Source organism: Falco biarmicus, chromosome Z (genome assembly GCF_023638135.1).
Source record: "Falco biarmicus isolate bFalBia1 chromosome Z, bFalBia1.pri, whole genome shotgun sequence".
Classification (NCBI taxonomy): Eukaryota; Metazoa; Chordata; class Aves; order Falconiformes; family Falconidae; genus Falco; species Falco biarmicus.
The window spans coordinates 72613015-72635517 of NC_079311.1; the positions used below are offsets into that span (position 1 = coordinate 72613015).

General features: G+C 36.7%; 1 protein-coding gene across 1 annotated transcript in view; it reads right to left on the reverse strand.

Moving 5' to 3' along the window:
* Positions 1-6683: 6683 nt before the first annotated feature.
* Positions 6684-22503, reverse strand: part of SPEF2 (sperm flagellar 2) — an 87271-nt gene continuing 71451 nt past the window's right edge. The window contains exons 30-35 of the mRNA XM_056325744.1: positions 21034-21216; positions 17517-17609; positions 16623-16796; positions 13355-13543; positions 13105-13231; positions 6684-6691 (exon numbers count right to left, since the gene is read on the reverse strand). Of these exons, the coding sequence (XP_056181719.1) occupies positions 6684-6691; positions 13105-13231; positions 13355-13543; positions 16623-16796; positions 17517-17609; positions 21034-21216 (774 nt within the window). The remainder of the gene's footprint in view (positions 6692-13104; positions 13232-13354; positions 13544-16622; positions 16797-17516; positions 17610-21033; positions 21217-22503) is intronic.

Here is a 22503-nt window from a genome sequence, read left to right on the forward strand (position 1 = left end):
TAATGTTGATCTCAAAAAATAAGGAAAAAAGCTTCTCTGCATTGTCTGAGATCCCACTGACAGAGAATGAAGCTGAAACCTTCGATTTCCTGCTCCCTGTGCCAATCCAATGGAAGAATGGAAAAGATAAGAGGCCTTTTTCAGAAAACTGATTTTTGTCTCCTAAGGATGTATGCATGCTGCAGAACGCAGTATGAAGCTCAGGTGCTCTAAGTTTAGCCATGGCACTACAATCACCAGCCTCTGTTTGTTTTAGCAAGACTTCAGTGCCTGAACTAACTTACTTGCAGCCAGCTTTGGCACCTCTATGTTATATTTCACTTGACAAAGACACACATCCCTACTGCAGAACCCTAACCACAAGACCATCCTTCTTCCCTTTTAGGCTTCCTCACAGAAATAATGTGAATGACATGCCCAGTTCAAAAAAAAAAAAAAAAAAAAAGCTGGTTTCATTGTGTCACTATTAATCATTATGAAGCTAAAAAGGAAAACACGACGCTAAATCAATTTCTGTGTGTACTATCTGAACTTCAGCTGTCATGGTACTGCAAAGTTTTGTGTGTTTAATCTAGGCCTGAATACACAGGACCTTGAATTCCAGGTGATTTAAGCACATCTGTTTTTAAAATCCTGGAAACAATGATTTGATTTTTGTAGGTACCATTACTTTTATTAACAAATTAAAAATGCCCAACAAGAAATCCTACACTGAGGTAATTAAGTATTATTTCTGTGGAAGTAGCAACACTTCTACAGGACGGACTACAATCAAGACCTGCTCCTAAACCTACTTTATGATAGCCATAACATCCATGAAGTTCTGTAGTGGATCAGACTGTGAGTTCAACAGTTATAATGCTGTAAATAAAAAAAATAATCTCAAACGGAGAACAGAATGTCATTTACTGGAAGAACAGCAATTCACAGTTAATCAGGATGCTATTAAACTTCTTCAGATGAAAATGTACTCCTATCTATAAATAGCCAGGAAAAGTTTTATCTTTCTTTATCTATATATGTATAGGTATATATGTGTATATACACATATTGGAAACAAAGAAAAGATGAACCACTGTTACAAGAAAAAGAAGAGAGGAAAAATGATGTCTTTGACTAAGCTGAACTGTGAAGTGGGCATGGGCACATTCTTTGTTACTAACAGGTACTGCTGCTACTTTTTGATTAACAAATATGATGTTCATAGCACAAGATAGGCACAGGTTTTTCTCGAAGTACAGACAACCACCTGCGTTATGTTAATATAGTAAGGCCATGAGCTAGAAGCTTGTCAATCCTTGAGCTACTAAGTCAAAGCTCTGCTATTCTGAAGTGTAAGGATGTCTAAAGATGTTGCTACTTAAGTCATGACAGTGAGAAATCTTGAATGTAAAGTGACTACAGAAGACAAAGGAAATAAAATTCAAAGCGTTTCAGAGAATCTTTAAATGAAGAATAGAATATTTAAAGGTCAGGAAATTCCGCCTACATGTACCTTTACAATATGAATGCTTCCAAACTGTATGAAGGTAGTGAAGTTTTAGTTCTATTTTCTTTGCTATAACTCTATTGAATCAATTTCTGTATATAAATTAATGATGAAGTGCATAATGCATGTATGGCAAAGCCAAGGGTGAAATCTAGAACACATTTAAAAGTGACAGTGGAAGGTGTCATTTCAGCTTACCAACGGTGCTACCTGGAGATAGCCAAAGTCATATCTTTTGATCCAGTAGTGAAAGGATGTTCACTTTTTCATTCCTCTCAGCATGGTGCTCCTAAGATAAGCAAAGACACTGGAGAGCATTCTCATCCATTTTCATATTCAGGAGAACTAGTTATTCAGAGCCATTTAGTTGTGCTTGTGTTGCATCAATTAAGTAAATGATTTTGCATGATACAACTGAAAAGAATAAATTTAAGATCATAGAATAATTCAGAAAGGGATCTCCAGAGGTCATCTATTTCAATCTCGCTCAAGCAGCATCTGCATGAGGTTAGAACAGTTTGGTCAGGTGCTCAGTGCTTTATGCAGTCAGGTGCTGAAAGCACCACTGGGTAACCTGTTCCACTGCTGGACTGTTCCTATGGGGAAAAAGGTTTCTTTTACATCTGCACAGAACCAGTCATGTTTCAAATGGTACCCATTGCCTCTTGCCCTCCTGCCATGCACCACAGTAAATAATCTCCTTGATAGCTGTGTCATAGGTGTTGTAAAACTACTGTTAAGATTCCCCCAGACCTGCTTTCCTCCAGGCTGAACAAGCCCATCTCCTTCAGTGTCTCTCCTACTGGCAAGCACTCAAGCCTCCTGCGCTCCTGGTGGCTTCCACAGAACCTACTGCCATTTGCCGAAGTCTTTCTGGTATTAGGAGGCCCCAGACTGGACACACATCCTAGACATAATGAGTGCTGATTGCTGGAGGATAATGACTTTTCTCAATCTGTTCCTGTTAATACGTGCCAAGCTGGTGTTGGTCTTTGCTGCCAGGGAACACTGCTGGCTCATGTTCAGCTTGCTGTCCACCAAGATCTCCAAGTTCTTTTCAGCAGAGCTGTTCCACCGCTGGAAAACCCCCGGCATTTACTATTGTGAGAGGTTACTACTTCCAAAGGGGCAGCCTTTTGCATATGTCCTTCTTGAATTTGCAGGTGTGTATAATGATGAGATGCCAAACGGCAGAATATTCATTATCCATAATACTTAAAAATAAAAAAAATGTATTTTATTTCCTACTGTCAAGGAAATTTTGTAAAATTTGAAATTAAATAAAATTGCTTTTCAACTGACATACTTGTTACAGATATTGTTAGAAGTAGCAAAAGCAGTACAAAGCAAGTAATTCGTACCGACAGTGAACAATATTACATCTTGATATTTTTTGATTGCTGTTGTTTTAATTTCATAATGATAACGTTGCAAAGAAGTTTGTGAAGCATGCTTGATTTTCAGATTGGACCTATCATTCTGTGCTTATTTCAATGGTTTAAAGAACTCTTTAGCAGTCTTCATGCATTAAGAAATCTCAGCATAGCTAAGAGGCTTTTCACAAAATGGCTTGCTTCACTTATGAGGGATATGAAAAGAAGCCATGCTGAACCTCATGCTCAGTGGAAATTTTGAGGTATGGACCACAGAGCAGACTGAGGAACTTTTCTTGCTCTTCTGGCAACAATGTGACATCACATAGCCACATCTTAAAACTGAAAAAAATACGGTCTTTAAAAGTGTTCTGGTTTCTTGTAAATTTTTGAATCTTCCTGCACCAAACTCTGCTTCCTGAGGGACGTGTCTGGAGGGATTCTACTTATGTAAGGGAATATATCACAGCTCTGAAACAGACTAATATGGAGCCTGAATTCTTTACAGAAGAAATGTTGAGCTTGATTTATACAGAGAGATTTTATGCGAGTCACTAAAACTGTAGGAGACACCCTAATTCAGTAGTACCTTTTAGTTTGTTGGGGTTTTTGAAAGAACATTTTTTCAGGGATGGAATACAGGTAATTTTAATTATGATAAGAATATTGTTAATATAAACTCCCTTGCATCTTTTCTAAGGCAAACTATCTAAGGCATACCCAAGAATACCTGAAATAAGTGAAGGAACAGAAGAAATACAACATTAAAATATAGCATACTGTGAAAAGAGGATTAAACATGTTGCATACAATTAACTGAAAGCCAAACCAATTTTTCAGATTTTTAAAATTATGTATTAATTATGTATTAATATAAAAAATGCAGTTATTTCTTGTTTCAGTTCCCAATCACAAACTGGATTTAAAAGACTTATCCCTTTTGATTTTATGACTCTGTGATGAGGAAATTGCTACAAAATTTTAGCAAGTTACTTCAACAGTTATCTACTTCCTTGTTAAAAATCTGCATGTTACTTTGAAGGCTATGGTTCCAGCCATTGAATCTTGCCTGTCTTTGTCTACCACAATGAAGATGTCTTACATGGATTTTTGTAAACAGGTATTTGAACCCCTTTTAAGTTTTCCTTTGATGAAGTAAGAAGATTGAGCTCCTTGAATTTTCTGGTACAAGACATGTGTTTCCCATCATTCTTGCAGTTCTTCTTGGAACACTTTCCAGTTTCCAACATCCTGCTTGAAGTGCAGATACGAAAACTGAACATGATACTACTGTAACTCCACTGGCAAATATGAATGCAAATCTGTTCAGTATTCCCCCTTCATAAATACAAGGACGTCTTTCATGTCTGGGCCCCAACGTTAGGCCGGGAACCCCAAGTCTATTGAATAACTACCAATACTGATGTTTCGAGAATATTGGGGATGACATTTTGACAAAGTTGTATGTGCTATGTGAAGAAATGATTCAGGTAGCAAAGCAGATTAATTTGTGTGCATCATGAAGTCTGTTGTCATAAGTAAAACGAGGATGTTGAGGTTTTACCATGGTTTGCGGGGGCACAACAAAGTTACATATGTTTCTAAGATAGTACTTAGCTACGATGTGCCGGTGTGGTTAGCACAATATATGTAGAGTGAAGAGACACAACATTATTTGCCTGAAGTGATAAGCCTACTGTGTTCTATTCCGAGCTTCACATATCACATACAGATGCTTTGATCTGCTCCTGCTGGACTACCACTTTCCTTTCAAAATCTAACTGTCTTTAATCAACAAATAAACAAACCTGCCATTATTGACAGCATATTCTAAAAATGTGACAAAATGTTTAATAGTTTATTGCAACAAAGAACAGAATATATTTTACAGGTAGGTCTGCTAGTCATTGTCTAACTATAACTATGCCAGTTTCTCTTTTTTCTTTGGTGCTTTTGCTTTTCTGATACATAATTATTTTATACCTCAAGCAGGTAATTTAGAAACCTCATTAGGAACATCAGAAGATGTTATGCAAGTACTATACTATGTTATACATACTTGACTTAAAAATAATAAAGATACATTAAAAACGTAGAAGTTTTCTGTGCAGATAGCACTTCTCAACAAAGAGCAAAGGTCTGTGGTTCCCTATGAGTTAGCTGACTTCAATGAGACTATCTGTATTCTTAGAGAGCATCATACGTTTGAGTATTTTGCTGATCAAACCAGGGAAAGGGTTCTTTAAATGTTTTGTGCGTTGTTATCAGGGTATTGCCAAATGCAGGAAAAAACCAACCCAAAATGATGGAGCAGTGTTCAGCTATGAGTAGGCATCTTGGAAGTATTTACTTACCATGTTTCTAAGCTAGTAAGACAATGTAGAATGCACATGGTTTGCTAACATCTTGTGCAGGTGACAGATTGCAAATCAGAAGGTATACTGAGTTCAGATAACCAGATACCTACTTGCTGTGTTCAGTCTTCAGAAAACTTGAAACTGCAGATCAGAAGGATGAGTACCACTGAAAACTGAGGATTTAGTTGACATCTAAATTTATTGGATATCTTTAGTTCAGATTTAGTTGACATCTCAATGTTGAATTCCAGAGGAATTAATTACAGAGCATGTTCTAAAATTTATGATAAAAATTTCCATGAAAAAATAGTTCCTATGATCTTATAGTTAGGCATCACTAGCCACATGACAGTGGAAAAAATGAATAAAACTGCAGGGAAACACAAACATTTTATTAACAGGGAAATTTCTATGAAAACTATTCCAGAACAACTTCCAGGAAAGCCAGTGAAGGTCAGAGGAGGTATAGAAAAAGAAACAACCACTTCAGCATAATCTGCCACAGAATGCAACTCCTCTAGGTGTCACCGTCTGCCATGGAGATTTTTAGACAAACATCATGCCTGAAAACCTGACGCGTGTGTCTGCAGTATTTGGTGTCCTTGGATACACTGCGCGGACCGAAAAAGGACTTTCAGCCGATCACTGAAAGCAGTTCTGTGGAACCACACTGCAAATTCTACTGGTGTGGACAGATTGTGTGGCACCCACCTTACTGCTTCACCTGGGGCCCGCTCGGTGCAAGGCGGTGTGAGGGGAGCGGTGGGAAGCAGCACCCTGTGCCCCCCGCACTGCTGGGCTGCGGCCCGGGATGCTCCGGAGGAAGGATTTCAGTGGGTAGCAGCAGAGCTGAGCTTTAATGGAAGGTTAGAAATAGGCTGGATAACACAAATTCATCCTATACGCTGTCAACAAGCACTTCATTTTCACGTATGTGATGTCCTTTTGCTAGTTTATCCTGATCTTAGAGAACAGTGTTTTCATTTAGTTATTTTATTAGCTATGAATTGCAACATGTTTTTAAAAGTTAATTGATTATAATATTTGATTAATGAAAAATTGATGAATTAATAAACTATAGACGTAACAAAAGGTGACCAGGTATCTTAGCATACTGACAAGAACTGGACATATTTTATTCTTACACCAATTATTAATGAACACACTATCAGCTCTATTTAAGTTCAGAAACAGGCTTAATTTTTTTTTGTTGTTTGTTTGTGTTTCTTTCAATTTAAAGTAACAGAAAATGTGTGCAATTGCAATGCGATTTTGCTTTCACAACAAAAAAACAAAAAATCCTTCCCCATGGAAGGGAGGACTGGAGACGCGACACATTTCTTACAAACGTAAAAAAAAAATTTCTTATTATTCATGAAGAACAATTTTTCATTCATTTATGTCTTTAAATGGCATGTTTTGTCCATCAGTTGACTGTCCTTGTTCAGATCTTTGGAGAAAGATTTAATATCCTGTAAAAAGGAAAATGAAACATTAAAAGGTCATTTCATGTTGCAGCCTGATCTACCTTAAAACTTTCAATAATAACACCTGTCTTTCCATGGGGTGAGCTGTCTAACTAGTGACTATAAGATTATGAAGGAAAACTAACTTCAGTGGTGATATATTTCTATAAACTACACTTTCCTTAGGTTACATAAGATGTGTGAAGGGCGCTGTTGTTTAGGTTCAGGTTAAGCACTATGTATGTTCAGTGCACTAATAAAAACATAAACATACAGTGACAATTGCGGAAGGAACATTCTTCATGGCAAATGCTAAAAGAGTTCCTTATGTATCAGGAATATCACTGAGATGGTGTTTTCATGTTATCTATACGTTATTGTTTTCAGCAGTTTTAAAAAAACTACAGTGTTAAAATGTTATTTTTAAAGTAATCAGAGATCTTCAGCTTCAGCTTAAACTTCTCAGTAAAGAGAGATATTAGAAGTGTTGTTTAAACTGGCAAATATTATTCAAAACATGCAGAGACAAATTCGTCAATAAAGTTTATTTTTTTATATGCTATATTTCAAGCCAAACTTAAGTAACACTTCAAGAAAATGGAAATAAAAGAAAACAAGTAACTAACATTTGGAATAATACATACCTGCACTTAGTTATTTTTTTGTGAAGTTATGCATTTTTTATAACTTTATATATATACACATATATTTATATTTATATTATTTATAATTTATATTTATATCTATATTTATATTTGATTCATTGATTTTCAATAATTTTGTATTAGCACAATCTCCTCTATTTCCAATTTCAGCGATACTATCCATTGTGTAAGTAGGATGAACAAGGAATTTTTGATTAAAAAAAAATAATGTGCTGGATGTTTAATACAAAGATAAATAGCAATTTAACTTTCCAGCAATTTCTAGTATTGTCAGTAAACACATGTTCCTTTAGGAGAATAACTAACAGAATATTTATAAAATAAATCAATTTAAATTCTAACATACATTCCAATATGTATTTTGTGCAAATATATTGAAGATACAGCCTATTTTCAAAAGCAGAAGCAGCCTGTATGTAGCAATGCCTCACGTGCCTTGGAAAATATCAGGAGCATTTCCATGAATACAGAATAACCATGTTTAAAGATAATTTTGCCAGTCCTTTGTTTCTGAAGGTAGTACTAACATTTATCTTTGGCTCTAAGAAATACTTCAGTTTAAGGATGCCTTTTCCAGCACACTAGGTCACAAAAAGGAGTTTGAATTCTGGTTTGACAAAAATAAATGTTAGCAAATGGAACCTTCGTCAAGTTCATTATCAGTACTTATCATTACCACACAAAGCAGATGAGGATCTCAGCAAACTGTAGTGCTTCTGGCATGGTAGTACGTGACTTTTATTATAAGAGTTCTACAAGTTTATGTTCCTGTAAAGAATAAGTTTGAGAGAGCTACTGCTTATTGTCTTGGAGCAAATATAGAGACACATCCAATCCTGTCATTGTGTTCATGTGTGTGGGAAGTGGAAATTTTATGCTTTAGCAATGCCACAGAAGTATATGTTAAATATAAGTCTAAAAGGAAGAATGGTATGATTGCAAAATTATAATCTGATGCAGAAAAAAGAGTGTAAGAACAGCATTTAAGAATGTTAAAAATGAGAACAATTTTATCTGGACAGATTTTACTTATGTAACTACCAGTTTTGCAGAGGAAATCAAACCTAAACAACCTCAAAACACTGGAGAAGTAGTACTCCTACAGATTTACTATACCATGTCTAATGAAGCAATCTTACTGTTTCTGCTATATTAGTTGATATTTTTATCACTTTTAATGTAAGAAGCAGTATTTTTCATGTATGTTTGTATTTCATAAGATTGTTTTTAATGGAATATATGAAAAAGAGAAGCATAACATCAGTCTCTTTTTTAAAAGTAGGTATTTAAACACTGAGTTACATTTTCCTTCTCTTGCACATTAGGATATTTAAAACACCACATGAAAAAGGCTTCTCAGGTTTCATAAGTATTACAACTACTGGCTATGAGTAGACAGTGATTCAGCAGTGCTTTTTTCTGCCAAAGCATTGACTAGGAAGTATATGGTCCACCTCATAAGCCTTACTGAATATAATCTGTAGTAACTGTGTCCCTAGACAGAGAGCATTTTTACTTTGTTAAATGATACATGGGGTTCTGAATGCTTGTTCAGTTGTGTAATATGAAATGACTGCTGTGAATATAAACAGGTATTTTAATAATCGTGCAACATATAAGAAGTAGGTTTTTTCATATAGACATGTTAACTACACATTATTAGAAAACCTATCTCAGCAGAAGTCCTATTTGAATGAATATCTGAGTAATGTTACTGAAACGATTAATGAAACCAACAACAGCAGTAATAATATGACAATTAATTTAGAAGGAACAAGCTTGATGCGAGGGCCTATGTTACATATATTCAGAACACAGATGCACAGAAATACAATGTGATAATCCTATCTTCAAAGCTAGAGTTTTTTGAAAAGGATTATTCAGGATTTGAAAGCAGGGTAAAAAATGTAACATAACATTATCAAATGCATACTAGTTTCAATACAAAAACCCTGAATGCTATCAAACTACCTTGTTATCCTGAGTAATTATAAGAATGTAGTCCACTCAGAATAACAGATTAATGCAAGCATTAAGAGTTATAGAGATAGAATATATCCCAGACTCTTTATTGAAATTTATCGACAATCAAAATGCAGAGTTACTAAATTGTATGGCTGTTTTTGTATTACTGTATCTGCAACAGCCTCAGGATGGAAGGCAAAATTTGTAACAAGAAATAATGCCAGGCCTGAAGACCCCTTAATAGACCAACATTAATAGACAAACCTATGTGATGGAAAAAGCAGAATTGCTTGCTTCTTCTGAATCAGTTGATGTAATAAAAATATTATCTCATTTATTACTAAATGTATTTAAAGACAGTTTAATTCAGAATGTAATGAAGTGCATTCATAAACACACAATCACATATAGGTGTGGTCTAACTATTTAAAGGAACAATTTTAATTTGATAAGTGAAAAACGTGTGTTGCTAATAGCAAATCACTTGAAAGTTCTAGTCAGGACCAAAGACTTCTAATCAGGACAGAAAAGATCAAATGGAAAAGTAATAGAATTGCCAATCTTTTTCATTTGGTGGCATTTGTATGGAGGCTAACAGAAAGGCCATCATCATGTCGGATGTTGCCAGCCCATTGGTATATGAATTGATAAAACAAATTCCCTTCTCATCTGGAGAAAATATTTTTTATCAGAGATAGTATTGGTTAAAATTGAACAGTTCATCAAGAGGCCAAAGGAATCAGGTACCCTAACTCAAATGTAAAATGTTTTAAACTACATATTCCATTTATAGTTTTCAGCAAACCAGTTTATTTTCCACTGTTTATGACTGCAGTAGTAGAAACATTTTAACCTTAGAAACCACACCCTACCTTGCTATATTTATCTTGTAAAAGATCTCAGAGTAACAGTACTGTGGTTGAATTTCATTTTTACAGAGATTCTTACAGTCTCCGGAGTATTTCTGAAAAAATAATTGAAGCTAAATATATTCTTTACTTACTTTGGAAATGTTTTGGGAACAAAAAAGTTCACCTATTCACCTATTCACCAAGTATAGAATTGCCAGAGGAAAACTGTTCCTGGGGTTCATAAGTTTGTGACCCGAATCCTAACTGACATAGAACAATGGCCACTGGGTCTCTGTCTGTTTGCTGGTGAATATAATACTTTGCTGTCAAGCTGAGTAAGAACTTGTGGTCTTAGCTCTTTCCCAGTTAGTCAGAATTTCAAAGTAAGACTGTGAAGTGTTGATTTCATGCATAAAACAGCAGTCTGTATTTACCAGTACAGTCAAGGAATATAGAAAACGCAGAGCACTCTATTTGAGATACAGTCAGTGTAAGCCCTTGCAAGAGGACATTCTAAGTATTACAAATGAAAACTGAAGTTCTGCATCATCTATCTGTCAAGTCAGGAGCTACAGGCATCAAATGAATCTACCAAATAAGTAGAAAAATGTATTATTTAAATCCAATTATATGAAAGTATCTTTGATAAACAAGCTGTGGAAATTCCTTTGGGCCACAGCATGTGCACTGAAATCCTCAGCTACTGCCAAGATTCATAATATATATTTTCACACCTACCCCTTTTCTCACAGACTGACAATTTTTATAACTGTACTTCCCTGAAAATACCCTACCAGTCACAAATAACATAGGTGATTGATGGTAGCTAATGCATTTTAAACATATACTAGAATCTACTCTTTAAGCTATATAACATAGTTCCTCCTGAAAGTGGTACAGGAAGATCGGAAATTTTAACAAAGAATATAAACTGTGCTTTTGATATTCAGCTACTGGTTAGTGTGAAAAGGTTTTAATACAGAAATCCCTCTCTCTGTAAATAGCAGAGTATGTGCGTATAGCATGACCCAGTTTAAACGCTAGTTAAGTGTTACTTCAGGTTGCATGACATTTGGTCTTTTTGGGGAGCTTGCGTTACGTTGAATGTGGCAAAGTCAGTGAAATGTTTGTGTAAAGAACAGTTATTGACATGGATCACGTACAGAACAGAAAGCTAGTTTAAAAAATGGTTTAGTCTACAAGAAATTCAGTGAAATTGGAAAACTGATCAAATTAGGAGATGCAGTAAGTACTTGATTAAATAATAAGGGTCTGGAAGAAAGAATGGGGAATGTAAGGGAAGAATGACCTAACATTCCATGGTGTTTATTTTCCTTGGCTGAGACATTAAGATAGTCAGGACAAATACTCATTAATAGTCATAATCTTCAGTGGTGTTGTGTTGTCTTAAATTTTCCTTTTGTAACTCTTCCTACCATAGCAAATAAAATTTTAACCCTTACTTTGACAGAGTGAATATATTCTTTAATTCTTGTATCTTGTTTTTTACTAACAATGATTATAAGTGAAACAACAAATGATGGGCACTTCACTTCTTAGAATTAGTACTGGGGCCAGTCTTGTTTCATATCTTTACCAACGATCTGGGTGAGGGGACCGAGTGCCCCCTCAGTGAGTTCACAGGTGACCCCCAGCTGGGGGGAGCGCTGATCTGCGGGAGGGCAGGAGGCTCTGCAGGGGGGTCTGGGCAGGCTGGAGCGATGGGCCCAGGCCAGTTGTGTGAGGGTCAACCAGGCTCAGTGCCGGGCCCTGCCCGTGGGTCACACCAGCCCCCGCAGCGCTGCGGGCTGGGGGCAGGGGGCTGGGAACTGCCTGGGGGGAAAGGGCCTGGGGGGGCTGGTCGGCAGCCGGCTGGGCATGAGCCCCCCGTGTGCCCAGGTGGCCAAGGAGGCCAGCAGCATCCTGGCTGGTGCCGGGAACAGCGTGGCCAGCAGGGCCAGGGCAGTGCTGTCCCCCTGCACTGGGCACTGGCGAGGCCGCCCCTCGACTCCTGTGTTCAGGTTGGGCCCCTCACTGCCAGGGGGACGCAGAGGGGCTGCAGCGTGTCCAGAGACGGGCAGGGGGCTGGTGCCGGGGCTGGGGCACAAGGCTGGTGGGGAGCGGCTGGGGGAACTGGGGGGGCTCAGCCTGGAGAGGAGGAGGCTCGGGGGCACCTTGTGGCTCCCTGCAGCTGCCTGACAGGAGGGTGTAGGCAGGGGGGTCGGTCTCTTCTCCCAGGTGACAAGTGACAGGGCAAGAGGAGACGGCCTCAAGTTACGCCAGGGGAGGTTTAGATTGGGTATTATGAAAAACTTCTTCCCCGAAAGGGTGGTCGAGCATTGTAACAGGCTGCCCTGGGAGTTTGTTGAGTCATCATCCCTGGATGTGTTTAAAAAAACTTGTAGATGTGGTGCTTAGGGATGTGGTTTATTGGTGGACTTGGCAGTGCCGGGTTAACAGTTGGTCTTTTCCAACCTGAATGATTCTATGATTCTGTGATTCTATTCTGTGTTTTAATGCACATTTAAACACATGTGCAGGTAACAGGAAGAACATTTGAACCTGTACCACCTCTGCATGCCCTTTTCTACAGCCTGGCTGGCCTGGGATGGAATGTGTTCTAACACATATCCCATAATGTCATGCAGTAAGATCCTTTTGGGAAGATAATTCAAGGTCGCTTCTTCCCATGGATGGGGGGAAAGGCAGTGCCACATGTGACAATGCAGTAGGAAACCTGTAGGCAGCCACAGGCCAGCATGACAGGTATGAAAAAATAGGCCAGAAGGCAGTTCAGTCTTCAATAGACAAAGTTTTCATGGAAAACGAATCAACTGATCTCTCTACAATCTGCTATGCTGTATAACTGGTCTATACTGGAAACTGGCAGAATTTCAATATGTGTACTTAAAAAGTTCTTCATCCCAGAAAGCAATACTTACAGGAAGCTTGTATTCTTGATACTTGTTGATCAAGTCTTGAATGAAAGGATGCTTCAAAAGGAGTGCAGCTGGAATGGGTTTCAGATCTTCGGTGCCTAATTCTTTGTAAATTTTGATTAAATGCTGTAAGAAAAAAAAAAAAGAAGTGGTCAATTTATTAAGTGTTTAAAAAATCTAGGGAAAAGCAAAGCTTGCAGCAGGTATTTATTAATACAAAATAAATCTTCTTTAAGTCTACCAGCCTACCTTATCATAGCTGCCTTCCTTCTCCAGATAACTAAATCTATGACTATCTGTATCTTTACTTCCTCCAGTATGAAACACTTTGAGTAGGGTTTCCACTGAAATTATACCTTCACCCGTGTAATTCAAGACTTCTTTTTCACCTTCTGGTAAAGTTTTCTCATGTGGTACTATGTTGATATAAGGAAAAGCCTAAGCAAATAAAGCATAGGTGTAATACTTAGTGATAAATCAGTAGGTCATCTGTTTCAGTTAGACATTCATTAAGGATCAGTGGGTTATACTTGCAAATTTCAGTTCTTATAAAACAAAAATCACCAGCTCACACAAAACTACCTACTGAACTATAGGATGAAGGAATAGATCATGAGAGCCCAGAAATATCCATAATGTTGGTGTTAGTAGAACACCAATAAACAGTTTTTTCCAGGGACACGGCCAACATTACACTGAGAAACTACTATTCTTCAGAACAACAAAACATAAAAATACCTAATAGTTACAAACTACAATACTCTACCAAGAACTTTGTGTCTGTATAAGTAGTAAATTTGGTAATTCTGGATGTTCACATGAAAAAAGCAGTATGAATTTTCTAGTCCAGATCAAGGAATCACTGCAAGAACTTTATTTTGGCTAACAGCTAACATAGGCTGACCAGCACTCCACAGAAAAAGATAAGGAAGTCTTTATGCAGAAAAATTAGAAGTTTACTATAAACAAGCCATGAGGTATCTGCAGTGCTATCAGAGATGGCCAATGAGGAAAAAAAACCAAACGAAAACCGAGCTGCTTTGGAGATTTGTGAGCACAATGATGAGAAAGAACCTTACACAAATTAACAATGCTTGGACCGGATTAGGCCACTGTGTAGACTAACCATTAACAACAACAGGATTTAATTGAACACACCATTTCTTTCTTCATTAGGAGGAGGGAGAGACTGCTGAGATTAAGTTGCACTTGTGTTACATGTCTTAGGCCTTAATATATGCCTTTTTCAACACAGGAGGAGCGGAGTCATTGATACAGCCTTTTTAACACTCAACAGTGGACTTACAGAAATACTGGCACATAGGTTTTTCTGTCTCCCACTGTAGGTTTGTATTTAGCTATAAGTTCTACATAGCCAATAACAAAATTATTGAGACTTAAAAGCTAAGCATTTTGAGTGAAAGGGTCTTTGCTGTGGATTTAATAAAAGTAACAAAAGTCCCTATAATGTTTGATCTGCTATCAACATCATTAGAATTTCTGGCATATTTCTGTAGGGAGCTATCAACGAGAAGTCATTACAATTATCAGCACAGAACAAGAAAAAAAGAAGAGACAAATTAGGTGCTGCTCTGTTAAGCGCCTACTTATAAGCTGTCCCCACTGATGAATATTCCACTGATAGAATTTACTAGATTTCCAGTACCTGTAGTGAGACTTGAGATATTTAGGTCACATGTAAACTGCCACGGGTAGACAAGGGTTTAGGTTCTTAATTTGGTGCTGAAAACCACTTTGGACATCTTCAGGGATCTTTGTCTTTCTATTTGATGGAACTTGACTTAGATATACCACCATACCAACTCATAATTTACTTTTTGCCCCCGTGTGGTTGTGGAATATCCTACATGAAATGCTGGTGAAAACTCATTCACTGCAGTGTAACAGGATTTTATTTGTTCTCTTTTTTCTGTATTCAATGTTACAGAAGAAAGGAAATATTAGAATGATGTTCTAGCAGCCATGCAATTTTGACCACCAATTTATGAAAGATGACTACCAAGTCAAAGAGCATCCATACATGCAAGATGCTCATTTAGCATCTAATTCTTAGACATTTCTAAGTTTCCATGGGACTCCCCAAGCTGAATCAGGCACACAAACTGTCTGTATAGTACACTGTAAGACATGCATCAGACATAGCACTGATTTAATGAGACAATACTTTAGGTGGGAAACTAAGCATGAGGAAATTCTCAGGTTGCATAGGGTATAACTGTGCTCCTCAGAGATATGCTGTTAATTCTAGACTGAAGGGAAACGTGTCCATTCACTGTGACTCGCAGCCTTCAGAATCATTGACATAGGTGATAATGCCAGTGTAGTTACTTACAATCTTGTAAGTCCCAACCAAACAGATCAAACAAAACAGAAAACACTGTGGAGGAGAACAGGCTGTGTTGCTTTATATCCCATGATGGGGGGTTAGAACTTTCCATTGAAATATGGGAAATTAAGTTCAGATGTACTGTATCTAACTAGGAGCATTCTGTGCTCTCCTCCTTTCTATGAAATATAAGAAGGCAATTGTCTTATTCAGTCTCTCACATGGACAAAACCTCTGATGTGACAAATAAAAGCAGACACAGGGAAGTACAATACCACATTTTGCCATGTGAAGTAATAAAATGTAATTATGAATATGTATAGGTTTACACTGTGTGGTAAAATAATGCCCTTTCAATACTGTTTCCAGTGAGCACAACTGTATTTTAAGTATTAGGCAAATGCTACAGTCATTGTGGTTGTGAAAGTATATGAAAAGGTTTTGTTACCTAGAAGAGTGAGCTCTTTCCAAGGTATGTACAGATATATATTTTACGTCTCAAAAAAATTCTTATAATTCAATAGTAACTGATGCATGTAGTGCACTAATGGCAGTTTTGAGACTTTAAAAATAACAGCATACTCCAGAAATACTAACAGTGTTCAAAAGCCCATCATTTGATGTGACAATACATTCATCATAGCTCGAAAAACAACTGAAAACCTTATTTCATATGAAACAAATTATTAATTATTAATCCTTCTGATTTACAGGTAAACACAAACACTTGAAAATAATAACAAAGGTGTATATACTTCTAGATACCCAAAAGTAACACAATGGAAAAGAAAGATCAGCAATAATACCAGGTTTTACATCTTTAGATAACAACACTGTAAGTCACAGTCTAATTCCTGGGGATGGATAGCTGGACTTAATTTTTAAAATTAGGTCAAAAAATGCCCTCCATTCACCTATACAAGGACCAGTTACTAGTAAATGCCTTCAACTTTCATTATTATTTGGCAAGCAAATTTTCAGACTTCTGGAAGAATACTTCTGAATATTATTACCAAAGTCAGTGGAACTATTTGCAGAGCCCACATGAAGTCAGTGGGACAACTTGTAAGGACTGGAACTACCCAGGATAAGAAAATATACAGAAATCTAGCTAATATATAATTCTCAAGCTTTTCTATTGTTCTTTAATATTTTACTGTAATATTTTACCACACATGGAAGAGAAGCTTCTTCTTCTCTATGAATATATGTTCCAGTAGCAATGCTAAGTGCTCTGTAAACACCTTCAACTGGATCAGAGTGGGAGGCAAAGTAAAGTAGCATCTCAGTATAGTTGACCAGAGCAGGATCTTTACTGGTATCAGCAAATAAACTGAAGAAAAACTATAAAATAAGAAAAATACGTAAATTAATTTCTACAAGTGGGATTTAATAAAATACAAATTAAAGACTGTATATAAAAGGATAAAATAACAACTGCTGATCTTTAAAAATGTGTTGAGGTTGTGCAAATCAAGGTAAATCAGAAGTGTGTCTGAGTCATTCAAGGAAACAGAAATTGTAGTATTTTCTTTTCTAGACTGAGGACTTTCACAGAACAAGGAGAAATTAATAAAATCTTGTATCATGACAAGTAAGTCCAGAACATGTTCTTGTATTCAGATCACACTATTACCTCCCTTTTCCATGGAGATTTCCATCAGCTTAGATGCAGAGATTATTTGCCTCCCATTCTTTACAAAGATGGTTACTGTGTAGCAAAATTAATGAGGTTCAACAGAGAACAGGAATAATTAAGTCTGAGTAGGCTATGATTTAGAATACTGAAGGAAAATTCCTAGATTCCTTTCTACATTACTGCTAACTTTGAGGGTTTTATACATGGAAATCATATTCTGAAGCACCACCTGACCTCAAAAACCATTGAAACATTGCAGCAAACATGGAAAAAAAGAGGAGACCCAAGAATCTTTTGCATGAGACCTCTCAGGTCAGAACAGTGAACAGTCTCTTCAAAATACCAATGTTTTTTAAGTTACCTTTATGAGATGTCTTACAGAACAGTGAACAGTCTCTTCAAAATACCAATGTTTTTTAAGTTACCTTTATGAGATGTCTTAGCCTATCTAAAGGCAAAGAATCCATGCAACTTTCTGTTGTGTTTAGATCTTCATTTCCATTAAACCATAAGCCAACCTGATTTTAAAAAAAAAGTAATTTATTTTCACACATTAAAATAAAGTGGTCTTTCCATTCTATAATTGTTTAACAGACAGATTAGTAAGAGCTTAATCACTGGACTAAATTAAGCTGAATTTGTTATTAATATACAATGACATCAGAATAATTTAAGTAGCTGTTTGTAATACATACTTTGGAAATTACTGAAAATAGAGTTGAAGTGACTCTCTGCTCTTGAAAGTGTGAATTAACTAGGTGGTTGTAAACCTACACTGCCCAAGAAGCAGAACATAATGCAGAGCTTCTATGCGTGTTCTGGCTTCTTGCTTTCAGGTTATCCTTTGCTACACCATAGCTTTTGTCCTAACTGTACTTTTGGAAGAAACTGTCCACACACTTCAGTATAATGAAGGACAGAGGCATGGCTTTTCCCATGCTTGCCTGCTCCCAACAAGAAGACTTACATTACAGACAAGAAGTGTTCTGTAATGCCTACAGAATTACACCTGCAACTGCAAACTAAAAATGCCCAAAACTAACTCTCCAACACTACACCCAATCCACAGGACATACCAGCTAAATCGTACCTTCTAAAACAGGATGGCCATGAACAGACCCCCTACAGAAAGAAACCCTTGACTGGAAGTGACCCCTATTAAACCTTGCCAGGTTAGGGAAACGTCACAGCATAGACAATTGAGTACCACTACCTGGGGATGTTCCCTAGTACTGCACAGTTTATTACTACAGGCACAGACAGAGGGGCCAGCTGGGGCACCTCAGATTCCCTGTGGAAGGTTCTTCCTGCAATTCTCAATGACTATTGTTTGTCATTGTCTCTTGTGAATACAGTAAAATAAAATAAAAGTTTCATGACATTTTGAATGCATGTAGGTCTCAGCATTAAACAGAGAACAAAATTTGTTTCCCTTTTTATTCAAAGATTATAACATTTGAAAAAAATGTCAGTATATTCTGTGTTACATTAATAGGCTAATATGGAAGATTTCAAATAGTTGGAAATCTTCACGAATCTCAGATGTTATTGAAAGATGCCATAGCCTTTCACTGTAGGTATTAAGTGAAAATATTGTAACAAAGTTACAAATTTCATTAGCAACATCCTTCTCCACATTTCAGATGAATTACTACATTTTTGATTGCATAAAATATTGCTTTATTATTATGTGTTTTCTTTTCAAAGCAAGACAATGAAATAGGACAAAACAGGAAGTTTGAAGAGATTTTCAGAAAGGAAAACAAGCCAGTAAAATAAAATAATAAATTAGTAAAGAAAAAATTGTTTTCTGCTTTTTTCCCCATGTAAGTAAGCTGGGAAAACTGAGCAAATAATAACAAGAAAATAGGTTTAATGTTATCCTTCAGATCTTTCCCAGAAAGATATCAGATGGTTTGCTCTGAATGATATAATTATAATATTAATGATAAAAAATGATATATAATTATTTTACTAACTCTTTGCTATTGTTCTTTCCTTATTTTTATGGATTACACTGACTCATACATTCTCTAGTGCACCATGTTCCACAGAACATGAATCATTTTTTCTTCAAGAAAGAAATTAATGAGAAAGAAATGGAACAAGTATTGACCTCATAAAATTTGCCACAAATTGCTCCCAAAGGAGCATTTCAATACAAACATTTCAATAAAACCAAGTCAGATGTTCCTCATCAATTAAGGACTAAATTTTACTCAAGCCTGCAAGATTCTGTTCTTGTTCTTCTCATAAACAGACTATGCAAAAAATTCAAACCACAGTGCTGTCAGTAACATGAACTGTAGCACCTCATATAGAGCAGGTATACAGGGGATTTGTGTGGTTTTTAAGTGAACGAAGTTTTGGTCAGATTTACAAACATGAAATAGTGGCGACAGACATTACAACTTTTATTTGCAATGTGAATCAGCTAAAGAGCAAAATCTTCAGAGCAATGCAGACTGTTGAACTGAATTGATTTGGATAGTCTCTGGAGCTTCCTATAACATCCTCTTGAGCACCTAAGTTATGTGCCTGCCCAAATTGTTCTGTTCCAAGAAAGGAGCTTCAGTAGTGGAGTTATATGTGTGTTTACCTCCAGACTTTTTAGTCCTTTTTAAGTTTTTAAGGAACTGTACGACTGTAGGTTCAGAGTCATCACTTTCACAGAAGTTTGGAAGAACTACCAAGAGGTAGGTCTACAAACAAGTGTACACCATTGTGTATTTACTATCATTTACTGAATGTGAGCCAATTCCGATCTTGAAGTAAATTAATTGCTCAGTTAATATTATTATTTGAACTAGGATCCCATGTTAAAAATGTACATTCACAGTCTGCATGTCTTGTAACTGTTAGCTTATTTTTAAACTCTCACACTTCAGTAAAAATTACCACATCGATAGAAAAATAGATGCAGATAGACCTGCACATTATGTGGGTTTTATGGCTTTGCAGAATTTGTTTCTTTGCAAGTCTGGCGTGGGTAGGGGTTGGCAGACACTCCTGGAAGTTTTAAATTAATCAAAATATTTCTGAAACTGACAGGCCTCTGGAGGAACACAGCCTCTGATTTTTGAGGAAAACTAATACTAGGTGATTGGAAAACACACTGCAATAAAGGCTCTATGAAATTTATTTGAAACAGTTTGAAAATTAGTTTAGTATCACCCAAAAAATACAGAACTGTAGAACTTTTATGTACACATGCACACAGATATGTATCTACCTATATATTTGTATACGTATATATACATATATATGGCTAGTACACATTAAAAGAGTCATCCTAAGTATAATTAAGAATCCTAAGTAAAAGGAAGTGAAAATTTAATGAGCAGAATTTTGCTAAACAAAGGAGAATGTATTCTCAATACTCTTTCATGAAACTTGCTTCCCAAAAACCTTTGCTAAACTATGTGACAGTTCAAATAGAAGACACCTTTAGAGAAAAGAATAGATCAAATAATTTTATAATTTCCCCTGTATTCAAAATCTGAAAAATAATCTTCAGTTGCAAAGAATTCCTTATTGGAAACATTCTAGGAATATCTAATTAAAGTAGAGCTGGTGAGCCCAAAGTAAAATACTTATTTCTGTTTGGAGCAAATTCTTTGTTTTATATAGTGTCAAACAAGTTAATAAAAGTCAAAGCTCTCACAGAAGAGTTTCTTTAGAACAGGAAGGATATTAATTTGAAATTAATTTATGGGGAAAGTAGGAAATGGAAGTAAGGAGTTAGTTTATTTAGCCTGATTTGTGGGACTATGGATAAGATTAGGCGTCCAGTTTCCTGAAGACAATTTTCATTAGAAAGCACCCCCAAAACCCCATACATTTAAAATTCAGACTGGATTTCTGAATGTGAATAAACCCAACAATACATCAATCATTTCAGAGAGTTAAACAAAAGAATATTATTCAGGAAAAAATTATAACCTGCATATAGTGTTCCTGTGTAACAAAGCCTGATCCAGCTACGTCAATGGACTGGAAGCCACGCAGTGCTTCAAGCAGCTGTGTCACAGACGGCACTGGCCAAGGCTGCGCTGCTGCTAGCAAGAACCTGCGCCAGTCGGTAAATTCTGAGTTCACTGTGAATGCAGATGCCAGATTTTGTAACTATAAAAACAAAATAATAAATATTGTCAAATATGCACACGTAAACATACACTTTCTATATACCACGTAACCTTAGGACTTTTTCATGGTTAGGGTGGACAAGGTTCTGCAGTGCGACTTCAAAGATGTATAAAGGACATGTGTCACTGACCAAAGCAGTCCACAGACCGCTGTCTGTCACTGAGGCCAACTGGCATGTGCAGTTGATATCCGTCTAAATAAATACTTTGACTCCCTAAATAGGGGTCTGTATGTAAAGTGCTATGACATAACAACTCTTAGTACATACTAACCCCTGAACCAAGTTCCATCTGGGAGAGTGCTAAGACCTGAACTGACAATTTAGCAGCATGAGTATAAAATCTAGTAAATGCTCGGGGCTGTGCCTTGGGCCTATCTTGCTTACTCTTACAGCTGTCTACCAAGTGGCTTTTCTCTGTTCCAGCATTATTTTCAGTTAAAAAATGTTGTAGTAGAAAAGCTGCTTTGCAGCTTGCCACATGTATCTTTTTACCACTGACGATGTTGTATGTGGATAGCAGAGTGGGGCAGAGAACACAAACAGGAGAATACGTGTAAAATCTCCTGACACGGCATTGCAAAGGCTGTATCTGATAGAGGAAATAAAGGCACAGTTTATTTCTACACTACTGGTGTGGCGAGACCCTGCTGTGTACCTGTACGCTATGTTCTGCCCCACACCCAGACTTCCTTGTGAAGTGTCCCGTTTGCTCCAGGATGGAGTTCAAGAAGGAGGTAACGTGTCTACGAGAATAAGGGTCTGGGGCAACTCAGAGACAGACAATTTGGTAATGCCGTAGATGTCATCTGCCCTAACACTGGCAGGTACAGTACCATTTCCTACACCTTGAAAACTTATTTGAAATGTTATTAAGTCACACAATGATGAAATGGTGAGTTCAGTTCAGAATAGCTTCTGCAGAACATACACCTTAGCTCATGCTTCATGCATTTCCTTTTGCATATAAATTCTTGCTTTGACTATAAATATAAAAGAATAATTTTAAAACAGTGCTCTTAAGGAAAGGAAATTCTGTTATTAAAATTAAAATAGTACTTACAAGCACTTAAAAGTTCTCAAAGAGTAAAGAACATGGGATACAAGCACATGTGGTCTATTAATAAACAATGTTTGACTCATAGTTTTCCACATATAATTAATCTCCTGTGCTAAGATTAGATTTTTATATACTGATGATGACAGCTGTGTCTAATTTTCACTAAACAGTGGAAAACCGTCACTCAGAAACTTTACAATGTTTATTA